The sequence below is a fragment of the Babjeviella inositovora genome (assembly GCF_001661335.1).
Source record: "Babjeviella inositovora NRRL Y-12698 unplaced genomic scaffold BABINscaffold_2, whole genome shotgun sequence".
Lineage (NCBI taxonomy): Eukaryota > Fungi > Ascomycota > Pichiomycetes > Serinales > Babjeviella > Babjeviella inositovora.
Window position 1 is genome coordinate 1,578,169 of NW_017566839.1, and position 18,560 is coordinate 1,596,728.

At 48.8% G+C, this 18,560-nt stretch overlaps 10 protein-coding genes and 1 non-coding gene across 11 annotated transcripts; 5 read left to right on the forward strand and 6 right to left on the reverse strand.

The window, feature by feature from the left end:
- The first annotated feature begins 471 nt into the window (after window positions 1-471).
- On the forward strand, window positions 472-2,966 carry BABINDRAFT_160265 (uncharacterized protein). The gene has a single exon (XM_019128140.1). The coding sequence runs from the start codon at window positions 899-901 to the stop codon at window positions 2,948-2,950; it is 2,052 nt and encodes a 683-aa protein (XP_018987396.1). The 5' UTR covers window positions 472-898; the 3' UTR covers window positions 2,951-2,966.
- Window positions 2,967-3,280: 314 nt separating this feature from the next.
- Window positions 3,281-5,015, reverse strand: BABINDRAFT_160266 (SANT/Myb-like DNA-binding domain-containing protein). The gene has a single exon (XM_019128141.1). It carries the CDS (start codon window positions 4,837-4,839, stop codon window positions 3,721-3,723), a length of 1,119 nt encoding a protein of 372 aa, XP_018987397.1. The 5' UTR covers window positions 4,840-5,015; the 3' UTR covers window positions 3,281-3,720.
- Window positions 5,016-5,396: 381 nt separating this feature from the next.
- On the reverse strand, window positions 5,397-6,571 carry MSO1 (Mso1p). Its single transcript, XM_019126939.1, has one exon. The coding sequence runs from the start codon at window positions 6,479-6,481 to the stop codon at window positions 5,735-5,737; it is 747 nt and encodes a 248-aa protein (XP_018987398.1). The 5' UTR covers window positions 6,482-6,571; the 3' UTR covers window positions 5,397-5,734.
- A 531-nt stretch (window positions 6,572-7,102) lies between these two features.
- On the reverse strand, window positions 7,103-8,035 carry BABINDRAFT_160269 (proteasome regulatory particle lid subunit; the record flags this gene model as incomplete). Its single annotated transcript, XM_019128142.1, has 1 exon — window positions 7,103-8,035. The coding sequence occupies one exon, from the start codon at window positions 8,033-8,035 to the stop codon at window positions 7,103-7,105; it is 933 nt and encodes a 310-aa protein (XP_018987399.1).
- Window positions 8,036-8,696: 661 nt separating this feature from the next.
- On the forward strand, window positions 8,697-10,103 carry PIR32 (Pir32p). The gene has a single exon (XM_019128143.1). The coding sequence runs from the start codon at window positions 8,865-8,867 to the stop codon at window positions 9,756-9,758; it is 894 nt and encodes a 297-aa protein (XP_018987400.1). The 5' UTR covers window positions 8,697-8,864; the 3' UTR covers window positions 9,759-10,103.
- On the forward strand, window positions 9,864-10,375 carry BABINDRAFT_115044 (uncharacterized protein). The gene has a single exon (XM_019126874.1). The coding sequence runs from the start codon at window positions 9,969-9,971 to the stop codon at window positions 10,302-10,304; it is 336 nt and encodes a 111-aa protein (XP_018987401.1). The 5' UTR covers window positions 9,864-9,968; the 3' UTR covers window positions 10,305-10,375.
- A 1,180-nt stretch (window positions 10,376-11,555) lies between these two features.
- Window positions 11,556-12,602, forward strand: BABINDRAFT_165569 (zinc-dependent alcohol dehydrogenase; the record flags this gene model as incomplete). Its single annotated transcript, XM_019130350.1, has 1 exon — window positions 11,556-12,602. The coding sequence occupies one exon, from the start codon at window positions 11,556-11,558 to the stop codon at window positions 12,600-12,602; it is 1,047 nt and encodes a 348-aa protein (XP_018987402.1).
- An 882-nt stretch (window positions 12,603-13,484) lies between these two features.
- BABINDRAFT_t84 lies at window positions 13,485-13,566 on the reverse strand. Its single transcript has one exon. It is a non-coding gene; the product is annotated as a tRNA-Ser (tRNA).
- A 296-nt stretch (window positions 13,567-13,862) lies between these two features.
- On the reverse strand, window positions 13,863-15,245 carry SWD2 (WD-repeat containing protein). Its single transcript, XM_019132322.1, has one exon. It carries the CDS (start codon window positions 15,001-15,003, stop codon window positions 13,960-13,962), a length of 1,044 nt encoding a protein of 347 aa, XP_018987403.1. The 5' UTR covers window positions 15,004-15,245; the 3' UTR covers window positions 13,863-13,959.
- An 833-nt stretch (window positions 15,246-16,078) lies between these two features.
- On the forward strand, window positions 16,079-16,878 carry BABINDRAFT_160274 (DUF1748 domain-containing protein). Its single transcript, XM_019128144.1, has one exon. The coding sequence runs from the start codon at window positions 16,108-16,110 to the stop codon at window positions 16,411-16,413; it is 306 nt and encodes a 101-aa protein (XP_018987404.1). The 5' UTR covers window positions 16,079-16,107; the 3' UTR covers window positions 16,414-16,878.
- Window positions 16,879-17,666: 788 nt separating this feature from the next.
- On the reverse strand, window positions 17,667-18,223 carry BABINDRAFT_6689 (monothiol glutaredoxin; the record flags this gene model as incomplete). The annotated part of the gene is made up of 2 exons (XM_019132488.1): window positions 17,667-18,128; window positions 18,191-18,223. 2 exons carry the CDS (start codon window positions 18,221-18,223, stop codon window positions 17,667-17,669), a joined length of 495 nt encoding a protein of 164 aa, XP_018987405.1.
- Between the last annotated feature and the right edge of the window lie 337 nt (window positions 18,224-18,560).

Consider the following 18,560-nt stretch of genomic DNA (forward strand, 5'->3'; position numbering starts at 1 on the left):
AAATGGCAAGGTTTTGTAAAAAGAAATTCAAGAATCACTAGTATTAGGGAGCTTTCTCAGTTTAACCCTGCCACTATTTAGAAATGGGAAAATAACAGAAATCATGGGAGCTTTATTCTTAGAATGGCTTGTTATAGCCTTGAATGAGGGCTGGGCAACTGGCACGGCTGGTACTCAGGCCGGCTTTTATACCCAGGGTACCCTCCAACCAAAAGCGGCAACATGCTGCATTATTTCCCGATCCAGCATCGTTATCTGCGTTCCGACACGTAAGGTACCTCGAATGGCCAGGTGTGGTGCAAGTCGGCACGTAAGCCGACAAGCGAAGTGTACAGTTACCGGGACCTGAATCACGCTAAATTGTTTTAGGCCCAATTAGTCGCCGATTCGTAAAATAGAGATACACATTGCAATCCTCAAAAAGCGATATCTTACGATTATCCAGCTTCAAACCAATTACTATCAGTCATATAAGGATATACATTTGAGTTTGAGGTGCCACAAATTCATAACAATCAGACACTCAACCTTTGGCTTTGTTTCATATACAGATCAGTACGTATCCACTATCTACGGCGGATGGCGATTTGGTTTAAACGCAAACGTGATGGTCGATATGCGGGAAACGGGACATACAAACAACCACGAATGCTAGATACAACAACGTTGGATCCAGCGCTGAATGGGCCACCACTTACTACACATGTATTACCCAGACTCTACACTATAATAACCATTGTTTTACTCCAATGGACCACGTTACTCTCAATTACACTCCCCCCGAAAGTCAACATTTTTCAAAGACACGCTGCTTATGGCTGCCATTTACTGCCTTTAGCCATTTACAATCTCACCATCTGCTGACCCTTTCCGCTATCCATACTAACCCGCTAGATCGATGTTGAGACGAAACACGCGCGAGAGGTCGGACGCACACGACTTCCACTATGCGCCCAAGCCACGGCGCTCCATACGTGCGCTTGTAGTGCGTGCGCGGCAATACCGCTGGCTGTCAAAGGTCATCCTCATAGCATACCTCGTTGCCATCGCTATCGGCTGGCGCTTCTACAGTTACAATCACCCGGCGGCGCCCTACCGGGCCGAGCCCACTGAGGAGGAGCCTAACTACACGTTTGTCGACCCGCGGAATGACGATGCGGACGTGCTCTTCCCTGCGGGCCAGGAACAAGTCTTGGAGTCGTTTCCCTACGCGGCGGACGTCTCCGTGTTGCCCAACTCGCCATACATACATGTATTCGAGACTACTGACTTGCGCTCGACCTACACGATCTACCTCGAGACGATTGCATCGTTTTTGGTCGAGTCAGTCAACTCTGGGGCCTCCTTACAACCACCACAGGTGCCGTTCCACTGGCAGGACTGGATTGACTTGAACATCTTGAACCCGTTGAAGCGCGAGAAGCCCAACTGTTTCCGTGTCGGAGCCCTCGGAAGCACCAAGAGAACCGCGTGGGATGGCTGCGTCGAGGACAAATCCAAGGCCCGGGACTCCTTAGGATTCAGGTTTACGGCGCCCGCGCTTTCGCATGAAAGCGAGTTCCGCTTGTCACTTCGCGGCAAGTCGTACGTCCACTCGTCCGCGGCGAACCCGCAGAAGCTTGTTTTTTTGAGCGGCGACTTGGCGTTTGTGTTAAAAGTGGCGGAGAAACAGCGGCTCGTCAGCTCCAACTTGATCAGAGGCTATGTCAGCGCCAAGGCTGCGGCGCAAAAAATATCCACGCAGGAGCTCGAGCGCTTACCGATTCTGCCGCTTGTGGAGATGGAAGCCATTGCGAATACGTTGGGAAATAGCGTGGCTAAGGATAAGGTCTATGGGCCGGTGAGTATCCCAATGGAAAAGTTTACCTATGTCGAGGACGAGGTGTTGATTGCGGCCGGCTATGCGGCCCGAACCAACGGCGAAAAGCACTTCCATGACGTGTTGTACGAACGCGACGGCCAGAACGAGCAGTTGGGTTACGACTGGCGCTTTTTCCACAAGAAATTGAGCACGTTGCAGCACCGCGCGGCGCTCCACCACACCATCCGCGCGTGGTTGTCGTTCACGCACAGCATCGGACTTGATACGTGGCTTTCGGACGAGTCGTTGGTCGGCTGGAGCCGTAACGGGATTGTGTTACCGTGGGAGAGCGTGGTACACTTTGAGCTTCCGGCTGCCGATTTGGGCCGTCTTGCGGCATCGTTCAACCACTCCTTGATTGTGGCGGATCCTACGGAGGGAACTGGCAATTACTTGATCGACGTCCAGCCGTACTTCTTGGCCCGTGCGCGCAAGAACAACGGGAACGCGTCGCCAGAGGCCCCGGACGCCAGGTTCATTGACACTCGCACCGGGGTCTACATTGAGCTCTCAGGCTTGCTCACCACGGATAAGGCCGTCACGGTTCCGGACCAGACCGACGGGGCGTACCAGGAGGATGCGCGTGACCCCGCGAAGCGCGGCAACTTTTTAAACTCCGGCATGGGCCATTTCTACCACAAGGACATGATCTTACCGCTCCGCAAGACGCTCTTTGAGGGTTTGCTCGCCAACGTGCCGAAGGACGCGGAGGCGATTGTGGCCCGGAAGTACCCCGACCTTGTGCTGTCCACCGAGTTCTATGACTATGTGTACAAGGAGCATCTCCGTCTCTGGGTCCCGCTGAACAAGTGCCGCTACGTGCCAAACGAGGACATTGAGTTGTACGCCCTGGGTGGGTCGTCCTTCATCGGTGCCTGCCACGACGCCAACATCTGGCAAGAGTACAACATGACGCGCCTCGCGACCGCCTTCAAGGCGAAAGAAAACGACACCGCTGACCCGATGGAGCGCAGAGTTGCGCTGCATGACCAGTCGGCACCGTTGTACCCGGACAACTGGTTGGGGGACAGGATCAAGGGCTTGAACCGCCACTACGGGTATCCGTTACCGGTACATGCCAATACTTAGGTATATGTATAATAAGATAAGATTAATAGACGTAAAGTCTACGCCAGAGTTGGCGGGCACGATTTAGAATGAGGGCTTATTGATTATAGCGCGAGGTGTTTAATTGCACGAGATGGAAATCTTCCAAGGCGCAACATATGACAGACTGTGTTAGTATTGCTCTGAGCGGCGTAGCCAGAAACTGGCTGTACCTTTACTTAAAAGCTATAGCAGTTTTGTGTCTACAAATGCTTTTCTCTACATCAGAACTGGCTGGATTATCCCCTGTGCTTCTATCTTTGATAGTTTATAGATCTAGATCGTTCCAATGTGTACATTTGGTCTGCTAAGGGCCTAAGGAGGTAGCCTGTGTACCGTTTCTGTCTCTGTATGATTTGCCCTACACGAATATCCCAAAAATTATTACTGATTAAACCAGAGTTATTAGGCCTGGGTTGTAAGTACAATGCACTTTAATTCTCCATCCCGATCGATGAGCTTCTGAGAGATTATCTATTAACCCAGTCTATGGGTGTGACAAGTGAGAGAAGCTAAAGGTGCTTCTACACCCTAAGACAATGCTGAAATGGAAATACACAACCTCGATAGAGTGTCCAACCACTGAGAATTGTATAGAATTGATTCGTATTTCCCTTTCATTTTGCAGTAGAACGGTTTTTATGGTTTGAACGCCTTTGTTGGGGTTTTATCACTGTTTCCCGCTTGTATATCTCTTGCTTTAAAGGGGGATATACACTTTTTCCCTTAAATTATCATCTTAATGCCACTCTTTATGACTTTCCCCTTTCTCCTTCCTCTCCCTCCTCCTCTACCCCATCCTCATCTCGCTCCTCGACATTCGCAAGGTACTGGCATAATAACGCGCGCTCCGTATAGCTGAGCGAGGCCACAAGCGTTTTGATCTGCTCCTCGGGTTTCTCTACCTGCCCATCCTCCGGCTTGATCAACAGACTCAATTGCTTGGCCTTGGAGAGACACCGTTCTACGGTGAAGGCCGGGCCCAAGGCCACACTGACACGCTTCCAACGGGCATCCCAGTCCTGCTCTAACGCCAACATCAACCGCGTCTCTTCCTCGGCCGACCAACTGGCATTGCGGTCCTTTAAGCAGCGGAGGTAGCGCATCTGAATGGCCTGCCATGTGTGACGCGACGCAATGATGCGCGATATGTCCTTCCACGAGTAATTGAGCACCTCTTTGTAGTAGATAATCGACGAGTCATCCTCTGGCGTCCATTTATAGTGCCGCTGAAGCACTTTCCGCGGCGGCTCTTCTGCACGTTTGGGCTCTTCCGTCTCCTCAGACAACCGCTTGCGGTCGAGATCCTTCACGAACCGGATCGTGGGCTTCGGAGTGTTCGCCTGGAACGCTGCCGTTTCCTTGCGCGTCATGTCCCAGAAATTGGGTGGCGCAAAGAGCTTCTCTGAGCCATACTGCTGCTGCATGAGATTGCGTTCGATGGCAATGTTGGCAAGAGAGTCGAGGGGATTGCTATAGCTAGGAGCCCCTGTTGTTGGGTCGGTTTTAGCAGCGGTCGCTGCGGAATCCGCCGTAGGGCCAGTCCCCTGGGGGTCTGATGCCGGAGTCGCCTGAATGTTTCCGTTGCTCTCACCGCTGCCCTTAGTGCTAATGGCACCCGTACTGGCCCTTCTTCCTTCCAGAGGGAGTGTGGAGGTATCTGCAGCCTCTAAGTTTACATCTGTAGACAATCTGCTGGAAAACAGCAAGTCTCTGTCTACCTTGGGCTTTCTCGGGGAAACGTTGGGGGATGGCGCGGGAGGAAGATACGGGTTGCGGTGAGGGTCAAATCCGGCGGGCAACGGCTTCACAAGGTTACGTCCGACATCTGGCAGCAGAATTAGCGACAAACTTCTTTTGCGGGGAGGCATCTGCAATGTGGGGGTACGAGATGTAGGGCTCGTCCTTGGTGTGGAATGTAGAGGTTTTGGATTTGTGGGCGCTAGTGTTATCACGACTTTTTGCTAGCGTCTCAAGCGGTAAATAGCTGAAGATATGTGAATTCTGGGCTGGCTTAGAATAGCTGTATACTTCTAGGATACCAAAACAATGGGTGTTATGAGATATAAAAGTTAGAGGACCTTGTTTAGACGTGAGGCACACACTGCCACGACCTTGAGTGTGTTGTGCCGACTTTCCCCTTTGGGACATATTTGGTATGTCCCCTTCTGGTTGAGATATCCGATACAAGCACGTGACAGGCGTGAGAGGTATGAGAAGTCTGAAGATCTGAGGGATTCTGGGTGGGGAGTAACGTGAAGATAAAAAAGAGATTGGATCGAAAGGTTCTTGATCTTGTTTGAATCTCTTGTGTTTTATATAAAGTGTTTACTGGGGCGTGCGGCCTTGTCACACAAGGATGTGGAAGTATGATACTAGATTTCGCCGTTCTATACGCATCTGTTTACTGGTTTATAAGAAATGGATAACGGCCATTGATAGATGAGATTCCAATACAAGGCCTAAACTCGGTTCGATACACACTAAAATATAAATATGACTGCCCTCGTGAAAGCGGCGTAACATTAATTGGCCCTATTGGCGTGCATTACATCTAATCCAGCCGTATACTATGATCAGATCATTGCCAAAGTGACGACCAGATAAGGCCGAAGATCAGGTCGTAAGACACCAGGAAAAACCCGTAGCCCCGGATACAAATATCTGGCTAACGCCCAGAACCACCAGTGTGGCATGGTCTAATCCATGAGCTGGTAATGAAGAGCGGAGACGAATCTAGAGCCAAAAGATCTTCGCTTCTGTTTCTCAGTTACGCCTGGCCCAGTTAGCTCTCGCCCGAGGCGGCTGTCCCGGCTGGGATTGAGGCGCCAGCGATGCCTGCGGTGAGCCAACCTGGCTGAGGTTGTTTACACGGGAAGAATAACTATTTGTCGGCACCGGCTGGCTGTAGGGGGCCGGAGCGTTGCTTCTAGAGTAGGCGCTTTGGGTTGGTAGATTTGGCTGGGAATGACTTGAAGGGGGTCTGGGTTGACTGACTGGAGACTGACTATATGTATTTTGGGCCCCATTAGACACGTTCTGGGCCCCGCCCAGACTTTGCTGAGCGTTTTGGGGCCCACTTTGGTCATACAAACCAGGAGCGGGTTCGGCCCTGGCGGGCTGCTGGAACCGTGAGCTCGGCGTGCGGTTAACCCGCGGCTGATATGGTTGGGTCTGACGTGCCTGAGATGACTTGTTGTAGATGTCCTGGAGTGAATGGGACGGTCTGCGGTCGATCTGTGGCTGGGGCGCTGGCTGGGACGAGAGCCCCGTGTGGGACTTGTGTTGCTGGGGTTCCGATCGAACGCCGAGCCAGTCCGGAACTGGCTGGTTCTTTTCCTGATAGTACCGTAATAGGGCCTTGCTCACTAGCGTACTATCTTCGGAGCTGCCGTCCTGTTCGCCGATAAGGGAGAGGTTGGAGAAGGAGGAGTGGATGCCCTTAGTAGACGATTTAATCTTGGTCCAGAGACCCGTGCTTTCATTATAAGACATTGGTGGATTGGGAGGCATGATCGTTTTAGGTTAGTTGATATGGATCGAATGTAAGCCGGTTCCATTTGTATGTAATGCGGTGGTTCCTAGTGAGGTGGACAGATCTCAGACTGACCCCGCGTACCTGCGCACGACCTCGGGTTGGAGATAAACAGGGCACCTAGTGACACTTGTATAAGCTTTGACTAGGGGATTAAGAACTTTTTTTTTTATCATAAAAATATCGGACATGATACCTCATGGCTCTTTTGACCTTTTTGAAACTGGGTCTATAAATGAACCCGAAACTCTGACGGGAGAAAAGAGCTCCAGAGACTGTAAACCTAGCAAGTTCTTGGTCACTGATTTAATCTTCACTCGGCACAAAACTAGCTTCTATCCGTAGTTGATACCTTTAGAAACTCAATCTAATGCATTTGTCCTAGTAGTCTATCCGTTCAAACGAAGAATACCCTTGACCGGCAATGGATATTCCTACACCAGAACTTCCAGTCTCTACGGAAAAAGTGGTTGATCTCTTTACCCACGCCACTCAAAGTTACTGTACATTAATCTAAGCTTTTATACCGAGGCAGATCAAAATGTTCATCGTGGATCGGTCAATTCAAATGGAATGTCGTGAGGGCCGGTTTGCGGCGCCTACTGAATCGCAAGCGTGTTCACATTTCCAGACAATACCGAAACTACATTCTCTTCAATCCGCTTCTCTGCTGTCTCGCTCAAATGCTTCTTCGGGTCCTGCTTCCCCACGTAACGCGTAGCTAACTGCTCCTCGGTCAACTCCTTCTCCTCCTGAATGCGCTGCGAGTACTGTTCAGCGATTTTGACCATCTTGTGCGCGGCCTCCTCGTTGCACTGTTCCTTGTGGGAATAGCCCTCCATTCTCAAGCCAGACTGCCACTCCTTCTTGTGCAAGTTCAACAACATGTCCACCTCATTCGGCGTCTTGCGGTAGTCAATGTTCATGGAGTAGTAGTGGCGGTTCAAGCCGTGGATCAACGCTTGGATGGATGGCTTGTTCAAGTGCCCCACATTGGACGTCGACTGTCTCGGCTCCTGGCCCATCATCAACGTCGCGGTGTTGATGAGTCTGAATGCATCGATCACCACCTTCCCCTTGACCGACTGGATCGGGTCGATTACCACCGCCACCGCGCGCTTATTCAACTGTTCGAACGACTGCTGCGTGTTGATATCCACTGACGACAACCAGCACCCGAACCCCGGATGCGAGTGGTACCACCCAACCACCATCTCATCACGCCCCGTCTGTCTCAACATATCCATCATCTTCGTCTGGAACACATCGTCCACCGCCTCCACGGATACCCCCGTCCCCGACTGCGGCATCGCAAACACATCCGTCACATGCACCGTGAACTCGTCCACAAACTCGCCCAACATGAGCCCCATAACCTCCATCGGCACCCCCGCACGGCCGTGTTTCAACATCTTCAAGAGCGCGAGCGATGATATGTACACTGTCTCCGCGTTGTCAATGGCTGGCGCGTCGGTGGGTGGCGGCCCGCCCATGCCGCCGGTCTGGCCCAAAAGTCTCTGTAATCTTTCCATCGTAGTTGTAGGTTTGTAGATTATCCAAAGAAAGATGTCTGAGGAATTGAGAAGGGACGGAGATGTTAAGTACTCCGTTTTGCTTTTGGTGGCGCCTGGTTATGTGCAGGGTTGATTACCGAAAGGGGAAATACCGCATGTGGTCATGGAGGGCTAGCAGTGACACAGTAACGAGGAGATTAAGGATGAGGAAAGGCTTATAAAAAGAGCATAGAGGTGTGCAATGGACCGTGGTGAAACAGTGCGATACTGACACGGTGGTATGGGCTGTGCGAACACGAAGAAAAGGAGACAGTCCATACCACTGTATGTACTATGGTGGAGAAAAATTGTTCTATTTTAATACTGACAAGATCTGTTATACCATAAGATCTGCAATGCCAAATAAATGGCGAATATTCTTGACATTTAGCACGTCGGGATACCCAAAAGTATAGATTATACGTAAAGCTATTTTTTACCATGCTAGGAGGGTTGTCTCTGTATGCAACATGTAGACGTAGCACCGTGGATCCGATATCATTTACAGGCTGGTGTTACATCGTGATTGAGCAACAGACAAAGGTTTACAGGCTTCAGACATTACGGAATGGAATATTTGGTTATATATAAAGGTACCCCCGAATAATCCACATATTTGCTTCCCAATTGTGTAGTTTATGAAACCTTATGAGGCTCAAGGGGATGCGTGCATCTCTGTGATTCAGAACACAAACATGTATCACGGTACAAGTCATTGTTGTGCCATAAATATAATTCCTATCGGTCGAGGTTCAAAAGGTTTTTCTGTATATTCATCCTTAAAAATACAAGATAGCTCCTCTCAGTTATGCGCTACAGTACTCTTTCGGCCATTGCCACGCTTGTGGGCAGCGCCCTATCCATCTACATTCCTACAGACCCATTCCACACCTTAACTCCAACAGGTGCAGCTCCGCTGGGGGCTGTTAGTGACTACCACTATTCGTTTGGAATTGCGGTGAATCCTGTGACTGATATGGATGCAACGCCAACCCGTCTCGCGGAGGTGAAACAGCTCACGAAGATCTTTACCAAGGTTTCAGTTCTCACCACAACCATTAGACCTACATTAACTGCCGCTATTGCTCACCAAATTGGCGATGGACAGGTACAATTCTTTGCTACTCCAACTTCGTGTCCAGAGGACGGAGCAGAAAGTGAAGCAGAAGGTGAAGCAGAGGATGGAGCAGAAAGTGAAGCAGAGGATGAAGCAACAGAGGGTACCGAATTAGAGTTTGTGCCAGACATTGAACAAAACACGTTGAAGGAAACCTCAGCTCCAAACCCAATTGTCAAGACCTCTGCATCCTCGAAAAATCTGCACGCGAAGCGGTTCACTGATGACAGAGAAGAGGAGGACGAGTATCCAGAGCCGGTACTCGCGGTTGCGTGCTGGAAGAATAACACTTTGACAATGTCGTTGGAGAGTTCCGTTCTTACGGATACTCTTGGGCGTATTGGTACGATTGTGGGCAACAACCAGTTCCAGTTTGACGATCCGCCTCAGTACGGATGTAAGTATGCTGCAGGGTGGTCGATCACCCAAACAGGCCAGTTGGCACTTGGTAGCCAGGTGATTTTCTACCGCTGCTTGTCGGGTGAGTTCTACAACCTCTACGCGGAAAACATTGCTCCACAATGTGGGCCAGTGACCTTTGACGTGGTTAACTTTGTGGACTGTGACTCTGAAGACGCTTACTAAGGGCAAATTAGCGCAGAGTATAGTTTATCGGACATAAATTTTGCTTAAGATCCGAGGAGTAAGTTAGAGTAATATAGCTGACATGAACTGGTAGAGGATAAACTTTTAGCTTGGGTAGAGATACTGGTTCGGTCTGTGGATACTACAGGTGCCGTATACTGGTCAGGAAACCACAATTTGGCCGCGTGAGAGCCTTTCCAAAATAATGCCATGTTTAACACTAGATTTTTAGGGTTCTCATCCTCGCAGGAGCCGTGTTTACGGACAGTATTCCTTTCCTTTTTGGTTCGGAAAATGTTCCAGCCGATGCCATTGACGCGCAGAGAATTTTCGGGGCGCACGGGCCACCCCTCAGCCCTCAGCGATCACTACTTCGCCCGCTGTTGTTTTGGTTATGAAGAAAAATATACTAGAAACTTTTGGTCACCAATACTCTATTACTTTCAAGGACGATCGGATGAGTGTGCACGAGCTAATGGTTGGCAACTTACCCCACCCATTTATCTATGCCACTTCACGAAAAAACCACTCCTTTGCATGACCTAAACCATGGGCTTGTCCCCACCGTGTAAAAACGTAAAGGTGAACCATATCAGGATGAGCCTGGACATATGGCATGACGAAAGATTCAAGTTTAACTTTCCACCAACGAAAAATGCGGGGCGGGTGGTTTTCGGTTTGTACCCAGCTAGAATCTGGGGTAATAAGGGAAGAATATCATGGTGGGGCAGCTAGACTTAGCCCCTCTTTCACCGACATTGAGGTAGTGCCATGACGAAAAATCAGCAGAGAGATTTAGGTGGTGCGTCTCAGTGATCGAACACGGGCAGGGAGGGGTCATCTGAAGGGGGGTATCGGCGTTGTCGCTTCCAAACGTCCGAACGTTCATCCTGTATAGCTCCTGCATGTGTTATCTCGCATAACGCTAGTCACGAACTAGACGATTGGGAGGTTGTATCATTGCCCGAGAATGAATCAGTTACTGGAACCCATGAGCCATAGCATTACATCTAGTGTTCTATATTTTTGGCGCGGAATCTACTACGGACATGTATATTGGGGGTCTACTACAGACATGAATATTGGGGCCCGATCTCTCAGGTGACGCACAGCGACATCCTGGCAGCGCTGTTATGAAGTATTTATCCGTTCATTCACAGCTAATGGTTGGCTTTAGTGGATGAACGGATAAATGGACGTTCGTATACGGGGTCTCCCGGTCACGCAGAGAAAACATAAAGTTCTCCTGTAGTCAGGGCCTACTGTCCGGGTATTATTAGCGCTGGTGCCTAACAGTCACCCATAGTTTTTGGTTTGCCCCTCCTCTCCAGAAATTACTGGTCGAAAATTGTACAAAGCAAGCTTAACACTACCCCTCTGGAACATGCACTTAGCGAGGGTTCGCCTCCAGCCCAAACCGGTTTAGAGTTGGCCCCACCTGTCATTATTACTACACCTTGTCGCTCTGTCCTTATAAACTACGTCATCGCTTATTACTGAGTAGTTGTCGCGATCGTTCTCGTCAATATCGATCCGGGAGCCTTGGGCGAGTCTGGTGAGGGGCGCAGGGGGGGCTAATTCGCGCATGCAGGCATGGCGAGATGAGGGTGCGGCTTCATGCATGTTCAGAATCGTATCACTATTTATCCCTTGGACTGGACATTTTTCAGGGCAATTGCGCTCGGGCCAAAAATATATAAATAGCAGAGCTGTTGTCTTTATTGGAATAATATTTTATCCTTTATCATCATCAAATATTCTCCTCTCTCCGGACCAATACTTTGAATACTATCCAACATGACTGTTCCACAGACCCAAAAAGCTATCATCTTCGAAACCTCCGGCGGTGAATTAAAGTATACCGACATCCCAGTCCCAACCCCTAAGGCCAACGAGCTCTTGATCAACATCAAGTACTCCGGTGTCTGTCACACCGATCTCCACGCTTGGAAGGGTGACTGGCCGTTGGACACCAAGCTTCCGCTTGTCGGTGGCCACGAAGGTGCCGGTGTCGTTGTCGGAATGGGTGCCTCTGTCAAGGGCTGGAAGCTCGGCGACTATGCCGGTGTTAAGTGGTTGAATGGCTCCTGTATGAGCTGCGAGTACTGTGAAACTGGCTACGAAGCTAACTGTGCGCAGGCTGACTTGTCCGGTTACACCCACGATGGCTCCTTCCAACAGTACGCCACCGCTGATGCCATCCAGGCCGCCAGAATCCCACCGGGTACTGACTTGTCCGAAATCTCCCCAATTTTGTGTGCCGGTATCACCGTCTACAAGGCCTTGAAGACGGCAGACTTGGTTGCCGGCCAATGGGTTGCTGTTTCCGGTGCCGGTGGCGGGTTGGGGACTTTGGCCATCCAGTACGCTGTAGCCATGGGCTACAGGGTTGTCGGTATCGATGGTGGTGACGACAAGGCCAAGTTGGTTAGGTCGCTCGGCGCTGAAGCCTTTGTTGACTTTACCAAGGAAAAGGACGTCACCGCTGCCATCCAGAAGGTCACCAACGGTGGTCCACACGGTGTCATTAACGTTTCCGTTTCCGAGGCTGCCATCAACAGCTCCTGCGACTTTGTCAGGCCAACCGGTACTATTGTTCTTGTTGGTTTGCCAGCCGGTGCCGTCATCAAGTCTTCCGTGTTTACCCAGGTGGTCAAGTCTTACAGTATCAAGGGCTCTTATGTTGGCAACAGAGCCGACACCGCTGAGGCCATTGACTTCTTTGTCAGAGACAAGGTGAAGTCTCCAATCAAGATTGTCGGGTTGTCTCAATTGGCCAGTGTTTACGAATTGATGGAGAAGGGTCAGATCTTGGGTCGTTACGTCGTTGACACTTCCAAGTAAGCGCCTGAAACCATGGATCTTCTGGTCGGTCGCGCTCTGGTAGCTGCGTCCCTTGTGTCCTTTTTATGACTTTCATATATTTCAAAATTCTCCCGATTTAATAACTTGTAAGAGCTACTAGCGAGGACTGACTGAAAGTGCTGGCGAAAAACATGCTAGGAATCTTAGAGGCTATCGGCTGGGTAGCATGGAAGCGTGGATATTGAATAGAGAGCACTGTTTATGGACTATGAAAATGAGCAGGCTTGGTAAAAATCCGCCTTTAATAAAGGCTGGGGGATCCCGATATATATAATGCTGGAGATTAGACTATTTGGACTGCTCATAAACTTAAATTGGGTACCCCAGCGGTTGTGGTTAAACCTTAGAGGTCAGCACTCCCCAGAAGCGTGGGACAATAAGGTTTAAGAAGTGGGTTAAGCACCTTGGGGGTTCTGGCGTACCTCACAATTACCAGCACAAGACAAATGCGGATACAGTTTCCAAACAGATCCAGTGGTTGGTGCATTCAAGTATTGTTATACGGAATTATGTGGGGTCTTGTTTCAATATCCAAGCTTAGCCTGAAAGTTAACATGAGACAGATATCGGTATACCCATTACTGCACGGATTAATAGGCTGAAGGGAGTTGTATGCGGTTATACGATTGTTCTAGAGTTATGGAAATGACTCTATAAGCTGATGCGGAAAGATAGAAATATGAATATGTAGATTATGAGGCGTTGACTATCCATTGAGCAGTGCTGGGAACATTTCTCGGGCACCAGAGATTCAGACTAAAAGGACTGCATATCCGCAGGGGAATTGTTAAAGCACCCTTCAAAAATACACATCCTTCGACTACTAGGGTCCCCAGGATGAGACTATCCGCAAAAAGATATCGACAACGGCAGGACTCGAACCTGCGCGGGCAGAGCCCAAAAGATTTCTAATCTTTCGCCTTAACCGCTCGGCCACGTTGCCTAGCAATTGTGGATTTAAAACGTGTGGTAAGTGAAGCTGTGATATAGTATACTTTGGCTATTCTTAATCAGAAGAGGTTTCAAGTGGATTAAAAATATTGTTAATATCTAGATATATTCCATGAAGACTTAAAAAAGAATATATATAAACTCATCATATACTATGTATATACATTTACATATTTAAACTTATGCAACTGACGTTTCATCGTTCCCCACACATTTATATATCAACAAGAAATTATTTGCATATTTATCCCTTAACCCAACCACGTACGTACCTATATATTAAAAATATCCGATATATATTTATTCTCCACATACATATTTTTAGACATCGTTCTAGATCTACAACTACCTAAATACAACCCCTTACCAGCTATACCACATAATGCTATTCAAAAACCGCTTCGTTGGGGGTCCAGAGCGAAACTTCCTTGTCGGCACTGGCCAATACGTACATCCTGGGGTTAAACACGAGTGAACGGGCGAGTCCGGTGGAGGCATCGGACGCAAGCTTGTGGACTGGCAGCAAATCCACCGGCTGCTTGACTCCCTCAAGCTTGCTGATATCATAGAGGCCAATGGTAAAGTCGCCGGAACCGGCGTAGACGTACTTGGCATCGGGCGTGGTCGTGACGCTGCCACAGCCGGGGTACTTTCTTGAGCTGAACTCGCGCGTGCCGTTCAATACCGCCAAAAGGTGGCCCTCAAAGGCATCCACCACGAAGATGACTCCCTCCTCGGTGCCTACGATGATCTTCAAGCCGTCAGTTGTAAACTCGATCTTGTTCCACGCGTATGTGATGCTGCCTGTCTCAGGGTTCGCTGGGAGCGCGAGCTGGAACAAGGAGAAGGGCTTGGCATTTTCGTATGCTTTGAGATCGTACAAGCCAAGCTGGTTCGTCTCGGGATTACCCACCACGAAGAGAAGACCCTCGTTGTCGAACGCCACAAGCATCTTCGGGTTGGTGGTCTTCATCAAGCCCTGGCAAGACGGCAGCCGGAGGTCCCACAAGCGCAATGTCTTGTCCTGGGCGCAGCTGATGAACGTGTCGCTGCTAGGCAGGACTTCGAGGCTGGTGACAAACTCCGTGTGGCCTTTGAAGTAGCGGAGATACGACTTGTCGTGGAGCGAGAGGTAGCGGATGGCATGTTCTTCCGCACTACGTGTCGTAACGTAGAGACAGTTTTTCTCGTGGTGCGTGAACCGCGCCATGTGACAGCCGTACTTCTTGGAGAGGACCGACTTGACGTGTTTTCCCTTCGACACGTCGTAGAGCTGGAGTGATTCGTCTGTTCCACACGAGAGGAGAAACTGACCCGAGTCATCAAAGTCGAGCGACGTGATGGGGCTGTTTGCATCGTGGTAGTGAAACGTCTTCAGCGGCAGGAACGCCCGGAGAATGTCCGACGTGATGGGTTTTCGCGAGGTCATGGCGTTGATATATGGAAATAGGGTATGTGATAGGTATGAGTGTAAACACTAGTGGGTAGAAGCTAGGAGGTGGCACAATACGAAAACACGGGAACACACAGGCTATTGAAATGAATGTGCAGTACGGCAGTTAATACAATGCTAGACACGATATTGAGCCAATTCCTTGAAAATTACAGATTCACAGGCTAAGGATTGAGCGAAGGGATATGATACCGATACGTTTCAAGCGTATAGAATTCCTGACAATTTAAAAAGTGGTGCAAATTTTGATGTTTGCAAATGTGGTTTTCGGCGGGAAAATATCCTGCAAAGAGTATCCTAAAGAGAGCGTGGCTTACCTAGGCTAACCTTTAATCCCAAATGAAAATTACGGTAATGATAAAATCGCAGAGATTGTATTTAGGATAATACGTAAGAAATAATCATCAATAACGTGATATTGCTACAGTATAACTTTAGAATTGCGACCAGGGCGCTGCAAGTAGAGACTGGTAAGGGATATATGCCTAACCTAAGTCGACTATAAAATGGACTAATCGGTACTTGGTGCAAGCTTTGGTCGTAATCTAAGGTATTCGGGAGACCCCTGACATCAGTTACAATCCGTGATATTACCCCTACCTCTGAGCCTCTAAGAAAATATCCGAGTCGCTACCCCTACGGCTTGTGAAATCAATAATTTTTCAAGGTACCAGAAGACCTACACTAGCTTTCAATGGTTTAACAGAAAGATATGATTTCCCCAAAACAGCAGAATAAATCCTCTTTTGGATATCTTTGCAGATGCTAATGCTATCCCACTTCTACTGGCCGGTTTCGTGCAATTAAAGGCTTAAACTCGTTCCTTTGAGACAGCACGCAGAATCTCATACTATACCCAAAACTTGAAATATAGAGACATGTTAACATAAAACCCCTCCTGCTATAAAAAAAAACAAAAAAAATCTGTTTATTAACTCTGGTCTTGCCTCAACACTCCAAGAATGTGGAGTTGCGAAAACCACCGCCACTCACAAAACTGGCACTTGATGACAAAAATCGCGAAATTTTTACACCCCCATAATTCACTCGTTTAAGCCCTCCACTTTCTCAAAACACACGATGGGTATCACCAAATACATCCACTACTCCATCGACTTGGTTCTTGTGTCTATCGTGCTCGCTGGGATCCGCAGAAACACGGGGTTGACGTTTAACGCGGACGAGTTCCATTCCATGGACGCCAGAAGGTACATCTCCAAGTTCTTGGGACTTGGCGAGCGGATGTACGACTACACGGTTTCATTGGTCAGACACAGCGGGTACTTTTACCAGCGTAGCTTGAAGGACGAGTTCACCGATGAGTTGAAGAAGAACTTCAAGAAGAAGGCGAACGAGTTTGACATTCCTTCTGCCAGATTGGACTAGATGGCTTGAAGGCTGTGATTTGAAGTAAACATCCATCCGACGACCAGTGGTTCCACTAGGTACTCAACCGTATGTATTACCCTTTTCGTCTCTCGAATTTCATTCTCCCAGCTTTCATTATCCACATCTGTCGTGTGGCTGGAGGCAACGTTGCTGCTACGTGGGCCCCCCAACCAGCAGGGACAAACAGCAAGAGAATATTAGTCAGTCCCATGTTTTAGATGCATCATCCGTATTATCACGTATACCTATGTTGAAAAAAAGGACATGGACATTTATTAACGGGGAATGGAGGCACAGAGCTCCAAAAGGTGATACTAACAATGCATATAGCCAAAAATACCAAGTTTAGCTAATCCTCCTCGCTCAACGGAATGGAGGCTATCGGTTAATTCTCTCACCGTCTCTACTTCACCTTTATTATAATTTAATGATACCTATGACCACAAGGGGCATGTACCGGGTCCTGTCTCTACCTTTGATTTTTACCTTTTAACCGTCGAGATTCATTTACTGGTGGGTATTTCCGATCTTTCGTGTTTACAATACCCACCAAAAAGCTCGACGGAGATTGACGTCATGTAGGCTATACGGCTCTCTGCGGGCAGTGTTTGCGGAAAAGCCGTGTAGACTACCCCTCCTTTTAAAATGGGGTTCATTGAACCAAGCTTATGTTTCAAGCTGAGCCAACGGCGGGAGGGGACATTAGTGTAGGCTCGGAATCTTAAAGTCTCTGGTAGAACGAAAGAGTTAATTCTAGAGGCTTAGTAATGCTACTTGGAAAGACGTTTTTACTGACCAATAGATTTTATCAAGAGTACCATACCTCTGCACTAAATACTTTATTAAACCTCTTCCGATACCATACCACCAAGCAGAAAAATTTGGAGCCCATATTGATAACTTTGGTATGGCGTCAACCAGAACTCGTATCTACAAGCAAATAGCAATACCCCTACTTTGATGACTGTGAAGAGTGCTCGGCAAGGTTAATGGGAAAACCGGATATAAAACCTTACTCAGTGGATTGAGTAAGAAAGTTCCAAGGAGAAAATTCTTTCGATTATGGTCCACTTAAACCGTATCAGATATACGACCAAAACGGTACTATTAGCCCCTATTTAACAAGTATTACTGGATCAGGCCAGTGGCAGCCAAACCTCCACCGGACTGACTTAGACCGCTAACATTTACGGCCTTCCGTTCGAATAAATATTGATCAGACTATATACAGTGAGTCAGTAGCGGCGGACCTACGACCTCTTGGCTGGCTTAATGTTCTCAGCGGCCTTTGGGGCCTCTGGCTCGGTCTCTTCGGCTTCGAAGTCGACCAAAGCCTCGGACTGTTCCAACAACTCGGTCAACTCACCGCTCTGGTTCATGCTGGTGATGATGTCACAGCCGCCGATGAACTCATTGTCAACGTACAACTGTGGGATGGTTGGCCAGGATGAGTATTCCTTGATCCCCTGTCTCAACTCCTCGTCTTCCAAGACGTTGTAGGCGGCAAACTTGGCAGGATCGACACCCTGGGCACCCAAGGTCTGGATGGTGGCTCTGGAGAAGCCGCACTGTGGCGACTCCGGGGTCCCCTTCATGAAAAGAACAACCTTGGCGGAAGCAATGGCGGTCTCAATCGCGTGCTTGGTGTCGTCGGAAATGAATCTGGCGAAGGCAACGTTGGCCGGGCGCACGGTGGAGGCGAATGGGCGGATCTACACTCCGTTAGTAAGGACCTAAATGGTTGTAGAGACATCTTCTAGGCGTAAATACATACCAAGGAGGACCTGGAAAGGGTAGCTCTGAACATGGTTGTGGGTATTGCGATTTGGTGGAGAGAGAAGATGATGCTGAGTAATGACGCTGATATAGCGAAGTCTCTGTCGCGCTTAGGTAAGCCTACACGGCCACGATTTTCTAACTAAGCTACGCCACATTAGCCACAGATATCTCGTCAGGGAGGATGTGTTTATCCGAGGAGGGATGGGAAATAGGGAAATAGTGGATATCAAGTTGGCCTATTCCCAAAGACAGGCCCAAGTTATATGACTAATGGCTAATGGTAACGAACTGAGAATAGGGTATTTAGAGTTTGGTGCGGATCGAGACCATACCTGTGGGAAACCCCTATTATACAGATGACAAAC

Coding starts and splice junctions, on each gene's coding strand:
- BABINDRAFT_160265 (XM_019128140.1), top strand. CDS start 899: ATGTTGAGACGAAACACGCGCGAGAGGTCGGACGCACACGACTTCCAC.
- BABINDRAFT_160266 (XM_019128141.1), bottom strand. CDS start 4,839: ATGCCTCCCCGCAAAAGAAGTTTGTCGCTAATTCTGCTGCCAGATGTC.
- MSO1 (XM_019126939.1), bottom strand. CDS start 6,481: ATGCCTCCCAATCCACCAATGTCTTATAATGAAAGCACGGGTCTCTGG.
- PIR32 (XM_019128143.1), top strand. CDS start 8,865: ATGCGCTACAGTACTCTTTCGGCCATTGCCACGCTTGTGGGCAGCGCC.
- BABINDRAFT_115044 (XM_019126874.1), top strand. CDS start 9,969: ATGTTTAACACTAGATTTTTAGGGTTCTCATCCTCGCAGGAGCCGTGT.
- SWD2 (XM_019132322.1), bottom strand. CDS start 15,003: ATGACCTCGCGAAAACCCATCACGTCGGACATTCTCCGGGCGTTCCTG.
- BABINDRAFT_160274 (XM_019128144.1), top strand. CDS start 16,108: ATGGGTATCACCAAATACATCCACTACTCCATCGACTTGGTTCTTGTG.